The 17,824-nt window shown below is 41.5% G+C and overlaps 1 protein-coding gene across 2 annotated transcripts; it reads right to left on the bottom strand.

Annotated features, from left to right (window-relative positions):
• Positions 1–1,083: 1,083 nt before the first annotated feature.
• Positions 1,084–16,895, bottom strand: LOC139224105 (AP-2 complex subunit alpha-2). Of its 2 annotated transcripts, XM_070855978.1 has the most exons (23): positions 16,674–16,895; positions 14,010–14,078; positions 12,945–13,087; positions 12,587–12,780; positions 11,392–11,521; positions 11,047–11,148; positions 10,835–10,943; positions 10,322–10,472; positions 9,738–9,906; positions 8,374–8,511; positions 8,108–8,290; positions 7,089–7,186; positions 6,597–6,828; positions 6,041–6,202; positions 5,559–5,648; positions 5,131–5,264; positions 4,565–4,647; positions 4,317–4,405; positions 3,999–4,123; positions 3,788–3,904; positions 3,499–3,568; positions 2,832–2,966; positions 1,084–2,722 (listed from the first exon to the last, which is right to left on the bottom strand). In XM_070855978.1, exons 1-23 carry the CDS (start codon positions 16,738–16,740, stop codon positions 2,645–2,647), a joined length of 2,868 nt encoding a protein of 955 aa, XP_070712079.1. In that variant the 5' UTR covers positions 16,741–16,895; the 3' UTR covers positions 1,084–2,644. The 2 variants fall into 2 exon arrangements, with proteins under 2 accessions (XP_070712079.1, XP_070712087.1); XM_070855986.1 differs by lacking the exon at positions 5,559–5,648.
• Positions 16,896–17,824: the final 929 nt, after the last annotated feature.

Raw genomic sequence — 17,824 nt, 5'->3', positions numbered from 1 at the left:
TGTAAAGGCAACATTTGGAAGAAAAATACACACATTCATAAGTAAAGAACTGCTGCAACTCTGCAAGTGAAGTGAATTTTTTCATGAAATTCTATTTTCCTTGTGCGACAAAATCTAAACCCAGAAGTCCACCTGCTTTTTGGAGCTTTGATCAAATGTCACTGCTGACACACTTTGGCCACATGACTGGTTGTCATGGTTGCTTTTCACAATTCAGCTTTAATTTTATTCCCACCTTATTTATTAACGCAGATCCATTTACACACTCTGTAAAATTTGCTTAATCATCCACAGCATCAATTACCACACACTCCTTTTTCACATGATGACCAAGTCAGCGGAGGCTGGATAAGAGCAAACTTTCAAAGTGGAAATCAATGACTGATCCTATTTGTTTAGAATCGGTAGGTGCAAATACTTTAGTCACATGAGGCGTAAATAGACTTTGTACGGTGGATACACTGACTGACAAACATCTCTGTGACATTTGACAAAAGTACGACCCAGAGACAGGATGTAGTGCCTCTACTGTGACAAATCCCCAAGCTGATCAAAAAACAAATATATCTCGATGTATTGCTTGTTTCAACTTCAGAATTTATCATGAAGGATGATGTTGTGGCAAAAACGTTTGCAGTCACCCGTTGTTTCCGTGTTTCCTGGGTCGTTACTTGTCTAAAGCACATTTGATGTAGAGCAGAAGCGGAAACAAACGGATTCACCTGCAAAACATTCATCTGTCTGAAAGCTGTGCCACTAGAGGGCGCTCACACACCCCAGGACAGCGCTTGGGAGTTCTGCAATTATACTGTATAATTATGTTGTTTTAAAGAAAATGCTGATTTTTAAAAAAATTTGTATAACAGCTTTTGGATAAGGATGTTGTAATGACATCACATTTAAAAAGCAACAACATATCCAGCGTCTCCTTTCTTCCCTAAACTTCTACAACATGAAAATAAGACCCAGGTTATAAAACTAACTGATCTTTTGGCCAGCTGAGGGCATTGGATACTAAACACACTGCAGTCATCTGACCGCTCCATGGTGCTGCATCTAAACATGAGGAAAGAACATCAGCGCTCACTGTCGAGTGATCATGTACAGCTACATTTGTTTTATTCACTGTTAACAGATATGAAAGGTCATCCCTTGACTTACATAAAAACACAGAAGGCACACTGTGACACTGGGCTGGTTGGTCTAGGATCTCCAGGGCCTCGCATAAGTAAACGTGAGATCTCGAGACTTCCAAAAGGGTCGAGTCCACTGGTCTTTTAATGATGTGGTACCTTATATTCTACAGGACATAGGTGGATAAACAGGTGTGGGCCAGCACCCATCGTTAAAACACGGTAACTACAGTAAAGCTCCTCAGGGGCAGATTAAGGCATCAGTGTTCAGGAACCATCCAAACCCTTTAACACAGTGTAAAGATGTATTCTGCTGTTCGTCTTTGAAATGTGGATCAACATTGTGAAAGAACGCTCTTTAAAGAACAGTGAGACGTTTTGGTACATACCCTCATTCATTCTCTCGTATCTGTCTGGTAAAGATAAAGCTGGAGCCAGGAGGCACTAAACGCATCATCAACGACTTCCTCCTTCCAACTTTGGACAGAGCCGGACTTTGTACTCAGCATATATGTAATACGCCATCAAGGATTACAATAGAAGTAAATAACAGTAAAACAGAAAATACGCCATACATTGTAGAAATATAGAAATATTACCAGTTTGGCAGTGCTCTGTGAGTGAATGCATTTAGGCAGAAGTAGTGTGACAGTGTGGCAGTGCTTCAGACTCTAAAAATACTCTCGTCTGTTTGAAGGCTCTCTGTTCTTGACAGAGTAACTAAAGTTCACAGGTGCATCTGTGAGCAGTGAAGTAGGTATTCTGGGAACAAAGTGAGTTCCATCACTATCAGAAATTGATTTCCATTTGCTAACTAGTGTTCTATATTGACTTCTTGACATTTTATTTGATCGTCTGAACTCGGTGCGTCGTGATGTAGCTCAAAAAATTCTCACGACAGAACCAAAATTGTCGCATCCGAGGTCTATTTTTTACTAAAAATACCGCAATGCAAAGCTTTGCTTTTCCTCCTGAGATGACAGACGTGTAAAACAGGTGAAGTAAATTCTCTTGTCTAAATCTATCTGATCTACTTCAGTGATCTAATGTTTTACCTAACGAGTGCAAAATGGGCGAGAAGTTGAGGAAAGCTTCCCAGTTCTGTGCAACATTTGTTTAAAACACAAGAATAAATGTCTCCTAGAACAAGTGAGTTGATTGTTGAGATCATACCTAAGCTCATAATCCTATTCAGATTTTCAACTACCTGAATCTCTTTAATGCTTCCTAACTGACTCCTCAAGCGTTTGAATAAGAAAGGCAGCACTCAAGCAGCGATGACACAGCATTTCAAAAGTGTTCAAACTGGAGCTGCAGAGCGCCGCCTGCTGAGCACAAGGCAGGTTTGAAGCAGTGATGTATTAGTAAAGCATGTGCGAAGAATACATTTCACTTCATTTGCCTGTAGAGTGAGTCAAATAAAAAAAGAATTTACACTGTACAATACATCCATTCCAATCTAAAGTGAGACTAGGAGAGCAAAGGTGTAAAAATGCTGGAGCTGTGTGAGTCTAAAACTGTTCAGAGAGGAGATCACACAGTCTATGAGACACAGAGTCCCTGCTGGTCCGGAGGGTGAGGCGGTACATCTGGGTAGAAAACACACACACACACACACACACACACACATAGTTACACAGGAGATATGATGGTTCATTACAGGGATGAGTCTGGGTTTGTTCGAGTGTGTCTCTTTACCTGTGCTTGTGTGTTGGGCTCCAGTCTGAGGAGGCAGCCCACCTGAGTGCTCTTAGTGTGGATGACTCCAGCTCCAACAAAGTTTGCAGGATTGGGGTCCACCCCGTCCAGGAGGGCCACACCAAAACCTAAGATCTATGACATCGTTTACAGGAGGGAAGGAGAAAGAGTGGGAAAAGAGTGGGCGTGAACACGGCCCTGACTCATACATGTGATTTCTTCGCAGCATGTGCATGGGATTTGTCAGCTAAATAAATCTGAAGATACTTTTTCCTCTTATGAGAACTAATTAGATGCATGAGACTATCCCGAAGTTCCCTCCTGAGTTTAAAAAGTGCTGTAGTTTAGTGCAAAATAACAACAAAAAAAGGTAAAAAACTGCATCACCGGCACCAAAGCATTCTGGGGGATTCTGCTGAGTGTTTAGAGAACAACGTACACACCCTGAATGAGTCCAATAAACACTACAAATAAACTTACCACATCATGCCATGCCATATCCTAAATGCATCACTAACACAATGAGCAGAAAAGTGGAGCACCGACAAACGATTTGCTCTAAGCTGTCAATGTTTCATGTCATATATCAAGTTAAGATAAATTATGAGAGAGTCCTGGATTTTCTCACAAACAACTGGTTCTTGTCTACGGCTGAGCAGTTTTTCACCTTGGCCTTGGTCACATCTGTGTCCATTGGGTGTTTGGCTTTGAAGATCCTCTGATCCTCTTGCTGAGGACTGCAGACACAGAGAGGCATGAGAGGAGAATAACTATTTCTGGGAGGGAGCAGGTCATTATAACAAGAACATGTTACTATAGAACGCAGCCGCTAAAAACAGAAATATATATATATACAACCTATTTGAACTTCATTCAGTTCATTTTTTGTTTGACACTCGCATTTGTACGCAACCTAAATGACACACACAGCTCGGCCAGCATGAAGTGAGCCTTACGCTCCAAGCTGTTTCCAGCGCTGGAAGAAGTCTTGGGATGTCATCTCTGTAGGCTGAAAAAACTTGTTCAGCATCACAGGGAGTTTAACTGCAATGTTCTGGAGAGTTCCACCATATCTGGTTAACACACACACACACAGTCAGATATTAGTATATTTAAGTATAAATACTAACAGATCAGTAATGACCGTATTCAGACACCAACACCAACCTGAACTGGATGTTGAGCACCGGAGCATCTGTGAATTCTGAAACACACTCAATGTTGATGATCTGCTGGACCTGAGCCCCTCCTTCTATTATGGGGTCTACTGTCTTAGAATGGACATTCAGCTGTGGAGACGATGGTTAAGGATTCAACAGGTACCTTTTTTACGTTGCTCAGTTTGAGTGGCACGCAGACACAACTCAGGTGCAAATTTCTCCTCAGCAGGGACGAAGCGGCAGTACTTGTTGATGAAGTTACTTGTGTTAAGTAAACTGCAGTGCTTGCTGTAACATGAAGCTACCAAACAGTGGAAAAGATATGAGTCTGGAGCTCATCCTGAGTGGTCACTGACGTGGAGAAGCTGAGGAACTGGGTAGAAGTCTTGTTGCCGTAGAACACATACACACGACCTGTGGGACAACAGCAGGTTCATTCTTTCTGAACTAATAACATCTGTCCCTTAACCACTACCAGTCTTTTCGTTATTCTTTAACGCAGCCTCTCTCAGGTAGCCTTTGAAACCATCCTTAAAACTGAACAGGTCTGATAGATTTGAAAAAGCTGCTCACCCAAGTTCTGCCTGTACTCAGACTTCAGTCCAATCTGTAAAAGCTGGTTCTCATAGATAACACCGTTGTTCTTACAAACAAACCTGGAATTTACAAGCACACAATTACACATTTACAACAACAACTTCCTGTAAAGGTCTGCACTTCTGCTGATTGATGTTCAAAGCAGATGTGGAAGAGGGCACAGCAGCAGTCACACTCATTTCAGCCAGGCTGTATAACGAATGTGTAAAACCTACATTACAAAGTGGGGCAGTGGAGTTGAAAAAATGTGTTTACCTGCCAAAGATTGTCTAATAATATCCACTTCCATTATGGCAAATGCAAGTTCCAGTGCTTTTGGAGTCTGACTCATGTAGCAGATTAAAAATAATGATATCCCAGACTCTACAGCTTGGATTTTGACCATCCATTTTTTAAAAATCTGTCTCGTGTAGTACAATACTAAATCTCTGGAGTGCCCCGTTAATATGTAATGTGGATTACCCGCCAGTATGTATAACTATTTACAAACGGCATCTATTTCTCTGCTAATTTCATCAACCAAGCTCGCAGTATGGTCCCACCTGGTGAAATGTTCCTCACACACATCTATGGATGCAGGGGTGGTGCTGTCTGAAAACACATCAACTAGCAGGCTGGCTCCTGCTGAAGGGGTGGCGTTTACATTCAGCAGGTCTGTGAAGGGGTGGGTGGAACTCTGGGTGTGAAAAATCAGCAAATACCATCTTTAATATACAGTGTCTACATACAACCAGAATCAGATGAGCTAAATTTAATAAAAATTCATTAGTGTCCAACATCTGCCAAGACATTGTCCACACAGTCCTGTAACAAAAGCCAAATCTCTTCAAGGCTGCTTTACGTAAAAGAGCAAAAAGCAAGTGGAGAGAATACAGACGACCTTCTGAGCCAAACACTAGAACATGCAATAACATGACTGATTGGTATAATAACTGCTATACTGCATGGTGTTTTCTAGCTATCAGTATACCATGGTCCCAGCAGAGAGCATGAAGGGACTAGAGGAGGACGGGCGGGGTCTGTTGGTAGGAAGAAGGTCTGCCATCAGTGAAGGAGAAGACTGATGGAGAAAGAAAAGGAATGGAAGGAGGAAAAGAGGGACAGGGGGTGAGGACAGAGAAGGGAGGAGAGAGAGACAAGTGAAGGTAAAGATCAAGGAAATGCTTGAGATGGAAGAAAACAAAGCTAAAGGCCAAAAGGCTGCAAACCAGTACCACAATACAATATACAACAATACACACAGTCTGACTGTTACAATGTTGTTTGTGTGATACAGACTTGTGGAGGATTATGGATGAATGCTACAGAGAACTCATAGCAGGAAATTCTTAAACATGCCGATTTGTATGAGAAACCAGAAATGCTTTTCCTCTGTAGGATTTGTGTAAAAATAAAAACCCAAGCTGTATTGATCAGAATGCTCTGCTACCTATCACAGTGCTGTGGAGTCACCTTTGTGGCTTCAGTGTTCTCACTGTGCTCGGTGCTGCCGTTGACGTTCCTCCGGGCATCGTCGATGTCGGGCAGGTTGCCTGGGCCCTTCTTCTTCTTCAGCTTGGCCAGGATTGAAGACTCTCTCTCTGGGAATGGAGGCATCTCTTCTAAGACTGTGGCCTGTGAAGGGCAAATACAGTAATTTTGTGATTTTCTATTTCAGACAAGACTTCCTTTATAATACACTGAATGGCGCTGTGACAGTAAAAATGTTTAATTTTCAGTGTGGATGTGAACTAATATTACAAATACCAAGGAAATCCAGTCAAAATGTGGACTAAATTTCAGAAAAGATATGCAATGTTACTTTTAATACCATCACGTGATATTGTAGCAGACTACTAACATACAGAAGATTCCTCCAATAGCAGGTGTTACAGTAAAGGGTGTGTGTGTGTGTGTGAGTTCATGTTTGTATATGTTCTGACATAACAGTGTGTTTTCGAGTGTGTATGAGATTGAGACTGAAAGACTGTTATCAGTATTTTGTCCACTTCGGGCATAATTCACTAACCAGTATGTCAGTGCTGGCGATGCAGCTGAGCCTCAGGTACTCGACAGCTCTCTGCTGCAGCTCCACGTCAGCATTGCGGAGCTGGCTGTCAGAGCGCAGGACGTCTTGGATCGTGGTCTTGACTTCTGGAAACAAGTTAATGAACTTGATGTAGGCCGACAGCAAGAGCGCCCGAGTTGGCACAGAGCACAGGTGGAACTTTGAGTGCAGAAGGTTGAACTGGACCAGAGGGCTAAATGAGAAGACAGCACAGAACAATGACAGTAACAACATTCAAACATTCAGGTCAGCACTACAGGAAACTAAGTCTATATTTCCTTTGTATATTAAGCAACACTGGCTTTCACCCATGCATTTAAAAGTGTGGTTCATAAAAATTGCCAAAAGACATCTCTCATTTAAGCTGTTGAATTTTCATATGTATTTTTTGATGATATCCAAATGATATCCACACAATGCAATACATGGTTCTGAAAAGTATGTCGTTTGTACCTGGAGCGCGAGTCCCCTGCAATCAGGTTACCAAACTCTCCCAGGATGTAACCCCCCACCTTAACCAGGTTCTCATGGCAGGCGGGAGCCTGGAGTGCCTGCAAGTGCACACAAAGCATGGCAGTTTTGGGTCAGGAACAACATGGAAGAAACCGCACACTGCCATCTACTGTAACATTTTGAATAGAATCGGTAAGTAACCACTTAGTCGACATCGTAAATGTGGATGTCACATTGTCTAGCAACAAGGACACAATCCCTCACTGGTTTCCCACTGTGTCGGCTCCTTGAGGATATCTGAGGGTTGGAGTGTAATCAGCCTGAAGGGTCTCTTTTGATTGCTAGTGGTAAAACTTGATTGTATTCATCCCACTTTGGTTACTTTTTCTATTTTTTTAAAAAAATAGTAGTTTTTCAACTTTATGCAGTGAGGAATCATAACTGCTGCTCAGAATGTCCCCATCACATTTTTTGAATTCATGTTTTTGTTTTTTCCCTTGATTATTCGGTGTGCTGTACACACTTACTTACTGTTTGACAGCTGAATAGCTCTGCATTAAGAAAGAGATGCATCTAAACTTTACTTTGATAGCCCCCTCCAATATTCAATAATGACTCAATCACTCATTCCTTGTGTGGTTCCTTGTGCTTTATCTGAACGCAATAGGCACTGCTGTATGTGACAACTGTGGCAGACAACAGGAAACAAAGCACCTCATTCTAGCTGATGCCTGTCTATAGCATGTTAGTGCACCTGTGGAGGGACTGGAAAAACACATTTCTGTTTTTGAATGTGCACCTAAAAGAGAAAAAGCAAAGGCCCATGTGAGGCCTGGGGATGATTGCTGAAATGGGTTTTCTATTTTCAACCACATGTATTCCCTCATGGTGTAACCAGTTTTAGCTACCTCCCACTTCCCACACATGGAAATGTTTGCTTATAACACTGTTGAGGTGGATGCTGTTAATTCATACTGACATTCAAGGTGGTCTGAGATAGCAGGAAACTTCATGCCCACCTCAAAGACGGTCTTGGCAGCATAGCCTTGGACATCATCTCGGTTTATGACAATCTGGATTACACGGTACCACACCTCCTCACTGACATAGTCACCGGCGATTCGAATGAGGTTGAGAATGGTATCCACGTACCAAGTGTAGTCCACTGCATATTTTTCTGCCAGGATAGCCACCTTGAGCACCTGAGGAAGAGAAGCAACTAGCTGAGGGTGAGACAAGCACACAGAGGAACTAAATGGCGTAAAGGCCTGTACTGATGACCCACTATCTCTTCTCTGATTGAGTAGTCGGCGGTCTCCAGGTAGCTCAGCATCTCTGCTACAATCTGCTTGGCGTTGCTGCGGTCACACATGGCGTAGAGCAGATCCACAGCTCGCTGGCGAACACTCACATCTCGCTCAGTCTGTATAGAAAACAAACATGCACAGAATATATGAAATGACGGATGTATCTGGCAGATTTCATCAGCTGTAGCTACTTAAATTCCACTGTGGCCTATTACACATGCACTGCCAGCAATTTTAAGGGAAGGCCATAAAATTTACCCAACCAGGACTGTTTGGGTGAGGAGGGGAAGGATGGGAGGAGTTAATCAAGGTCTTTTTTTTCCCGGCTTTATTTCTGAAACATGTATTACCTATGACGGAAATACACTCGTAGGCATTGGAAAAGGAAGCGCGGGGATTGGATTAAGAGCAGTGGACCTTGAGACGATCACCCAGCCGGTCCAGGCAGACCAAACGCCGCCGTGGGTGGTGCGACCGCCCCTGGAGGAGAGGAAGAGTGCTGGGATAAGAGCTAAGCTAACCCAGCCTGGACCTAAGGCTGCTCCTGGCTAATGTCCGGCCGCAAGAAAATGAGATGGACCAAATGTAAGTGGGGGACTGTTGTGCCCACATCTTTACAGAGATCTGGCTCCATTCTAATATTCAGGATCAAACTATTGTACTTTCCACACCGCCACACAACCCTAAGGGAAGGTGTCGACTTGCTGGATGTTGTGTGAATGTAGCTGAAGCGAAGCTTCACCCTGTCCGCTGTGACCTCTCTGCTCTGCTGTGTGTGTGTGTGTGTGTGTGTGTGTGTGTGTGTGTGTGTGTGTGTAGCTCAGACCTGCAGCTCTTTGGTGTACACAGAGAGCAGAGGACATAGACGAAGGCAGCCATGTAACCTGGTCACTACATTTTTATAGTCCCAACCTCACATCCTGACTTGTAAAAGGTAAAATAAATGACCTTGATATTTAATGTTGCCTGGGTTTGAAAAGCCCAAGGGTGCATTTTGGTTGGAAGACGAATTCTGAAAGACAACGGATATATTTCAAGTTCTAAAGCTCTGCAAAATGCATTTTTTACAATGTTTTGAGAAAACACTAACGTTAAGAGTGGTTTTTCATGCCAACTCAAAAACATTTTTAAAGACAATTATCAAAGTGGTATTAAACCACCAAGAAGTGAATAACAATTCCAGTGGCACAATTCAGACTCCACAGCTTCCCACTGGTCAAATGGTTAAAAAATATGGAAGAGCGACTACCAGGTTCTAAAAGACATTATCCAAGCTGTACACATCATTTTCACACTAACCCGGAAAAGCTTTTCAAAGGCACACACCTGATGAGGGACTCACCTTTAGAGCATTGATCACAGTGTCTATATGCGTCTTTACTGCCTCATGAGAGAACTCAGAGCTGGCCAGAGTGCACATGCTCTCCAAAGCCAAATATCGGAGGTTGGTTTCCCTGTGCTGCAGAAACTGGCCCAGCTGGTTGCAGGCTCGTACCAACAGGGTGGGCTCACTGAGGAACAGGATACAACAATTAGCTGAAATGTCCAAAGGCCAGAACATATTTCCACATCCAAAAACGCACAAGTGCCCCAGTAGACGGGAATGTGAACTAATCACAGCTGGGTTTGTCCTGTGGCCTTGAAGTGGCCTTGTTTAAAGATATAGCATATCTTGGTTCGAGCTTAATGTTCAATTCTTGGAGATTCTAATGCAGTGTTACAGTCTGGGTTGGCTATAGCTGCATTAAAAACTAACATCCAATTCAACATGTTGGAAACAAACACAGTTTGCTAAAGGCATAACCAGTGACCCAGTGGTAATATTACCCAGGAAATGAATCAGATATTCCTTTTCCAGAACATGCCTCTGTAATGTTTCAGGAATTCAATGACTGGCAGAAACTTGTCACAGTGAATGTGACCGACCTGTCATGGTGGATAATGAGGGAGATGGCTTCAAAAAGAACAGCGTTCTTTGCGTTGGAGTGCTGGACCTTCTTGGACTTGGGCGGCTCCTGGGCTTTATTGAGGATGGTCTCCAGACACTCTGTCAGACGACTTCGCAGAGCTGCATCTTCTGTAACAACAAAGGCTACGCTCTTAATACCTCCCAGCCTTTACTTTAACTCGTCAGCTTCATTACTCAGACCTTAATGCTGAATTATACATTGAATCAGATCACTCTATGTAATGTTACAGGAGACATACATTTTGAGTTCTTGAGCTCTTGTAAAATTTCTATTTTAAATATTCTATTATTTCTATTCTATGTAAAATGAAACACACACACACACAAAAAACAAATAAATCAATGACCAGCCATTTTCTCCTTTAACCACATTATGATGTTAATGAAGTTTGCCTAATCACTAGTCAGGTGATGGACTACACTGGATCATAAGTTCTCCTCCAGACACACATGACTGTACTGTACCATACCAGGTGGAGGGTAGCACTGTAGCAGGCGTAGCAATTTGACAGACAACCATGGCGCAGCAACAAAGTAGTACGTATAGTCCTGGAGGTCGATGGACGCCGAAGTCACAATCTGGACAAGTGAGAACATGATTACATCAATAGATGTTGAAATCAGATTTTATCTGTGACCTCAGCGTGCTGAAGATATCAGGGGATGTTATTAAGACACCCACCCTACTGAGCCTGGCCACGGCCAAGGAGATGGATGTTTTGAAGTCGTCAGGACTCTTCTGGGCCAGAGTGGTAATAAGGCTGGTAGCCGCTGTTACTACTCCCTGAAAACAGACAGATGCATGTTTGTACAAGAAATAAAACTCAGGTCTGATTCAGATGCACAGACATTAGAGAGAGTGAATGAGTATTACATGTCAGCTCTGTATAGTGTGTACTACATACTAATTGTCATAGTTTACTGTTGTTGCAGCATACCCAAAAATAACAACTTTACCATTTGATACTAACATGAAAGGCACACTCAAAAAACTACTTTCTAGTTTGAGTATACTTTATTTTGTTACCAGGTGCTGATCATTAAGTAGATGGACCACTCGTGCTGTCCATTCTCCCATGGGCACCAGGTCAGGAGACGTCCTGTTGAGTCTTAGCAGACATAGTGCAGCACTCTGCTTCACACTGTCCATGGTGTCCCTATCAGCAGCAAGCACAATAAAACTTCATTATAACCCAACAAATGCAGATTCAAATGGTCACCAACATATTATCTTGAAGATTTCAGTCCTGGATTATTTGCCATCACCTGTGGTTGCTAGAGGCAATAGTATGTATATTTTAATAGAAAAGCCCCCATTGTGTCATGCAAAAAAAAAAAAAAAATCACATGTTTATTGGCCACCGGGGGCAGCAAACTGACCACAGTGAAGCTAATCTGTCAGAAATGCAACAGAACTTTTTAAGACCTTAACAAAGAAACTTGACACCCTCTCTAGTAATATGGATATTTGTCCAATACTGATATGCATCTTTATATATTATGCAAAATCACTCAATTATTGAAGCATGCTGATCACAATGTTTAAAGCAATTTCACTGTTATGGATTACATGAAAGAAAACCATGTACACATCTAAAACAACATCTTAGGTAACTAATTTTGTTAGCTTTTGACTACAAATTGCCTTAAAACCTTATTTAGAACAACAGAAGTGTGAAAAACCATATCATTACCCAGGCCTAATGCAATGAAAAAACAGGGTGGCTGTAAAACCCTCCCTCTCTATGACAGCCTCAGTGTTAGTTGGACTGTTGGCTTAGAGCTGTGTGTATTCAGATTGAAGATCAAGGCCATCAAAAAGACCAAGTCATATTCTGAGACAAAGCTTTAATCAGCACATAGTCCTCTTAAACCTCAGTTAAATATGATATTACATCAAGAATCACGACAGACTGGCTTGAAACAAAAAAAAGAAATAAAGGAAATAATTAGTTGTGGAGGCTTTTCTGGAGTGCTGTATCTGGTAATCTTTTGTGTATGACACATGCTGCTATCAGCTGACTACACCACTAGACATTTAAACAACTGAAGACAAAGCTGTCTTCCGTATCATCCAAATGAAACTCAGAGCCACTAGTGTCCAAGACAATCAAACCATTTACCATGAGTTCAATGTTTTTTTTTCTCTCCTGACTAACACTACCAACTTATTTGCTTATCATTTAGAGCCAAATCTATTTTATTAAGGTTTGTGTACAAACCCTGCCACCAAGATGTTGGGAATCTGAGAAGCAAAAGCTTCGGCCATTTCTCTGCTGCCCACGTTTGCAATGCAGTGCAGGGCCAGGTTCATGAAGGTCGGGTTGCGGCTGCTCAGGTCATTCTTAATGCCGTTGTTGATCAGACGGATCAAGTCACTGTTAGAGTTTACCAGAACAGAGATGAACAGGTAGCCCTGAAATGGGACATGGAAAATGCTTTTAGTGCAATTCCACCGTATAAAGGGGCAACAATATATGTCAAGTTATTTTTACACCCCTTAACACAAACAGAATTGTGTGACAAATGATGAACAAGCTCTGAACATTTGACACTGACTGAACATGAGGACAAACTTACAATTTGTTTCTCTGTGTACTTGTTGGAGCTGAGGAGGTTGACAGCCTCCATGTGTCCAAAGTCGATATCATGGCCCAGAAGAAAGATAAAGAGCAGCTTGCAGACATACTTTTTTTTGCTGTAGCCATCTAAAGCCTTGTCTCCTATCCACACACAAACACACACACACATCCACACCCACACACACAAAGAGAGATTTGAATGTCTACATGAAGTTACACTGGTCTGACACTGCCCTGTGAGTGAGGTAGGCTAAAGAATGAGTTCACTTAGTGTATACCAAACTGATGAGTAATGGGCGGTGAAGGCAGGATAGACTTTGGCTGATCCCAAGTTTTATAGCCAGTTACACACTTACAACTGTTTTGTTAACCGTTAGGTGAATAACAGAAGCACCACTGAACTGTTGGGCCACCACACAAGTCACAAGTGTCACTATGCTTGAAATTATGTGCTGGATTATTATTATAAATTATATGTGGATTATCGAACAGTGCCTAAAACCTCCTCCCAAAAAATATTGGATTTGGTGTGGCTGGGGGAAGACAATTTTTTACAACAACAATAATTTATATAAAAGGAAAGGGCAAGCACATGGGAAAACACTCACAGCCAAAGATTGGTCAATGCTTGGAATAATGCACATAAGGAATACATTAGAATGAACATAGGCCGGCATGCTAGGCACTATGTGCAGAGGACGCAGATTCATTCTGGAGCAAACTAATTATAGGCAGTGGGGAACAGGTGGCAGGAGAAACAACACCAACAGGAGAGTAAGACGGACACATTGACAGTGAGGTGTGTGACAAAGCAACAGCCATTGACAAAGTGTGAGGAAAGGAATAAAGCTGAGAGACAGTTACAAGATGAGTTAGCAAAGCAGAATAACAGCAACAGGAAACTTTGTATCATGGCAAAAAGGTTTCCATCCCAATCATAAATACACCAGGTGCTACAAATCAGTGTTTGGATGGAATGAGAACCAGTCGATTAGAGGCCCTCCATGCCACATGCTTCCCTGTCCCTCAGGTTTAGTCTGGTTCGTCAGAATTGTTCACCTACCTTTAAATTTGGAACGGATATTGGCCAGTTCTTTGTTTATCCTCTTAATCTCTGCCTCTTTACTTTTACCTGCAAAGAGACCAAGATATGTTGCATGTTATGTAGTGCAGTGATCACTCATTAAGTTGAATAAAGCATCCTTCCTCCCCATTTACTCTGCTTTGCTCCTTTTAGATGATCTCAGAGGGACAGAGTATACTTGCTGTGTCCATCGTAATGAAGAAATATATCACTCTGTGTAGTGTTATGGCTCTTTTATGTGTTTTTATAAAGGGCAGAGCAGCGTCATCATACATGCACATATTGGCTACACTCAGTGTCCGCTTTATTAGGTACATTAGGGCAACTTGAATTGTTCGTGTCATGGATTGAATAAACTCCTGCTTCATGTTGTCATGATGGCATCACACAGTCAATCTGGCAGCTGCACATTCATGCTGCAACTCTCCCATTCCACCACATCTCAAAAGGTGCTCCATTGTGACTGGCCATTGGAGTCCTGTGAGCTCTTGTTCGAGGAATCAGCTTCATATGACATGTTTATGACATGGAGCATTATCTTGCTGGAGGTGGCCGGTAGCTGCTGGTAGGCTGTAGCATTTCAACAAAACTAGACTGGTATTTACTGTCCAGTCTCTGTGAGCCTGTACCACAGCTTCCTTTGCTTAGCTGACAGGAGTGAAACCCCATATGGTCCTTTGCTGCTGTAGCTCATGTGTTAGTGTATATCACACAATGAAATACTGAAATGTCACAACTACACCTCTTTTGCACATTCGCATATGGCATTCAGCAAAGAAATCGAATTTGAGGTGTTTTCCTGGGATTGTGACATCTGAATCTCAAAAGTTAGAGATCAGAATCTCCTCACTCAACTATGAAACCCATTTGAGATTATGATCTCATAGAAAAGGATCTGAATGTTGGCAGAGGAACTGAGGGGATGGGTTGTTGTAGCAGTAGGGTCATTTAGGACAGGATGCAGTTGTTTTTTTTTCGTTTTTTTAAATAGGAAAAAAAATGTTTCTGTCTTCCAAAACTTTAAACCATGTGTTACATTCACCCATAAGTGAATATGTATCTGAAATGAAACTGAATATGTTGATAATGACAGGCTCTGTGGGCCTCAGCTCTTGTTCCTCCTTCATTTCTGGAGTCCTTGTTAGCTGTTGGGTGTATCTGGCGATTTGATTAAACATGGGAACTAGAGGGAACAAATCATCCTGAGTCATCTCTGTGTCTATCCATCTTTCTTTCTGAGGCATGGTTTCACAATAAGTAAAAAGCCATGTCAGGCAAGTAAATCTTGCAACTCCAGGGAAGTGGAAACAAACGAGTTAAAGACAATACGGCCTAAAAATAAAATCTCAGATTTTTTTTTACTCTACACCTGATTTTTTAATCTTTTTTTTCCCTTAACAACAAACTAGATTAAATGATTCCACTAATGTTACCTGTGTTTTATGGCTGCCGTGTCTTGTGTAACTCTCAGTGCCACTCAGCTGTGTGTCTTTTGCTTTTAGTTGTCACGGACTTCAGCCAAACAGCAAACAGATGTTTGCTTAAGGTCAGACACAGCAAAACCAAACCCCCCCCCCAGACGGCTGAGGAGAAAGTGCCTTCTTGGGGAACATTTGTGTTCATATTAACTGAGGGAGCTCAGAGAAGCAGTGGTTGTTCCATAGTGTACTTACCCAAGTGACACTTTCATTTATAAACATTGTCCTGAGCAATACATTTGAATTTATTGATAAAATTAATTTCTCGACTCACCTATTTAAAAGAAAGCTTTTCTTTTTATTTTTTTTACATTTATTTTATTGTGTTTGTTCGTTGAGGCAGATAACTCTGGCTCACACCCCAACAACTGTTTTGATTACTTAAATTACAATTGACTTTAATCTTTGTTATTCGTTAACCACTAATATATAAAACTATTTGATTGGGGGCAAGTAAAAACTGACAGTACATTTTTGACCAAATTTATGACCAACAAATAAAGATGACCATATAAATGCAATATTTTAATACCTGGTAAATTTTTGTCCCGATTACTAGTTTATAAATCCTATTTGTGGGATGTGAACGTTAACTTATAATAATAACTCACAATTATTGGTAGTAAAACATGTAATCCCTGCACTGATGGATGTAGCTGGCCTGAGCCCACTTTAAGCTACTGATTGTCACACACACACCACAGCTGCTCACACTGTGAGCTGTGCGCGTCCTTTCTCATGTCACCTGATTTGCCCCTCACCACGGCTAGTGAAACTGTCAGGTGTAACGTCAATAGTAAATCACGTTTGTGAGAATTCGCTGAGTTTGTGTCAGGAAAGTGTTTGAAACCCGTAAATTAGACAAACTTGAGGCTCCACAGACTTGGCAGAAACAAACCGTTGGCTTAACGTAGCGGTGCGGGCGGTCCACGCCCTTCGACATGATGTTAGCAACTGGAAGCTAGCGGCTAATGTCAACTGCCAGCTAATTGGTCGTCGAAACTCACTTTAATACGTTAAACTTACCAAAACTGAGGGTGAAAAGAACAAGAGCAGACTCTTGTTGTCATGTTCAGACCTGACCGGTTTGTAACCCTGGTAAACGTTAGCTAGCTTGTTGCTAGCATACCCGAGAAGTGTCTGTGAGTGTGGTAAACAAACTTACAGTTCCTTATGTCGGAGATGAACACGGCCAGGCCTCGCATCCCGTCCCCCTTAGCGACTGCAGGCATTTTGCTCACTCCCTCGCGTTTTCTCTCCTGTATTTAAAGCAACCGAACTTTATTGGGTAACTTTGTTTCAAAGTTTGCTAACCGGCTAGCGAACGTTACACAGAACCGGGAGCCCTGACATATGACTGAGACAGGAACCAGACAGGCTGCGGCCGCGTCCCATACCTCCCGTGCTGCACCTACAACCCAAACCAGGGCTGCGTCCCATACATGTGGAGTTAAACAACAACAGCCGGCTGATCTTCAGGCGGATCAGCCTCATAAAATACAGGATCGTAATCATTGTAATGCTATTCTGTGGGCAAATCCCTACAGAGACTTTTTATTTTATTTTAAAGATTATTTTTCATTTGTAGATAAAGAGAGAGGTCAGATTCCACAGAAAATTCTGTATTTTGTTTTCATTTCATACATTTCATAGGAATAGCAATGAAGAGTAAAAAAATGAACAGAGTATTATAAAAATAAAGCAAATAAAAATACGTAGAATATACCCAGTGTACACAAGTTACTTCAGAATCCCCATTAACTTATTGTCCATTTGTCCATTTTATTTCAGATATTTTTCTGCACTTGTTAGTATTTCTACTAACTCTACCCTTCGATGTTTCTGTGGCTACCATTTGTGTTTTACTGCATCTAAATGCATTTATTTTGTCCCCTTTATTAAATATTTAAAATGTACATATTGTTGCTGATGGGAGAAAAACAGTGCTGTTAACTGCACCTAAATTCATTTGTTTTGTTTCATCTATAAAGCCTTTAAAATATGCATTGTTTTACTGATGAGAGGAAATAAAAACAACGAGATAGCCTTTTAACTCGATGTATTTATTTGGTCTCATTTATGAAATATTTAATGTGTTTATGTTAACAATAACATGCATAAAGCAAAGTTGTGATTCATCAAATGTATATATCTTCAAAATGGCTGGTTTACCTGTTCAGGGTGGTTCATTTATGCACAAATTTACTCTTTGCCTATTATGAAATAGGCCACAGTGGTCTTTTTTAAAAAGTTGGTCCTGAGAATTAGATTAAACCCAAATTTTGGTTAGTTATAGCCTAATAAAACATTAAATAC

The sequence above is a fragment of the Pempheris klunzingeri genome, chromosome 1 (assembly GCF_042242105.1).
Source record: "Pempheris klunzingeri isolate RE-2024b chromosome 1, fPemKlu1.hap1, whole genome shotgun sequence".
Taxonomy (NCBI): domain Eukaryota; kingdom Metazoa; phylum Chordata; class Actinopteri; order Acropomatiformes; family Pempheridae; genus Pempheris; species Pempheris klunzingeri.
Note: the sequence above shows the minus strand (reverse complement) of the source record. Positions and strands in the feature narration are given on the sequence as shown.

What these genes read in the sequence shown, in the direction of transcription:
- LOC139224105 (XM_070855978.1), bottom strand. Translation starts at nt 16,740, where the DNA reads ATGCCTGCAGTCGCTAAGGGGGACGGGATGCGAGGCCTGGCCGTGTTC. An exon ending in TACTTAATGATCAGCACCTG is followed by an intron (nt 11,149 to 11,391) that starts GTAACAAAATAA and finishes GTCTGTTTTCAG; the next exon opens with GGAGTAGTAACAGCGGCTAC. An exon ending in CTCATTATCCACCATGACAG is followed by an intron (nt 9,907 to 10,321) that starts GTCGGTCACATT and finishes CCTGTTCCTCAG; the next exon opens with TGAGCCCACCCTGTTGGTAC.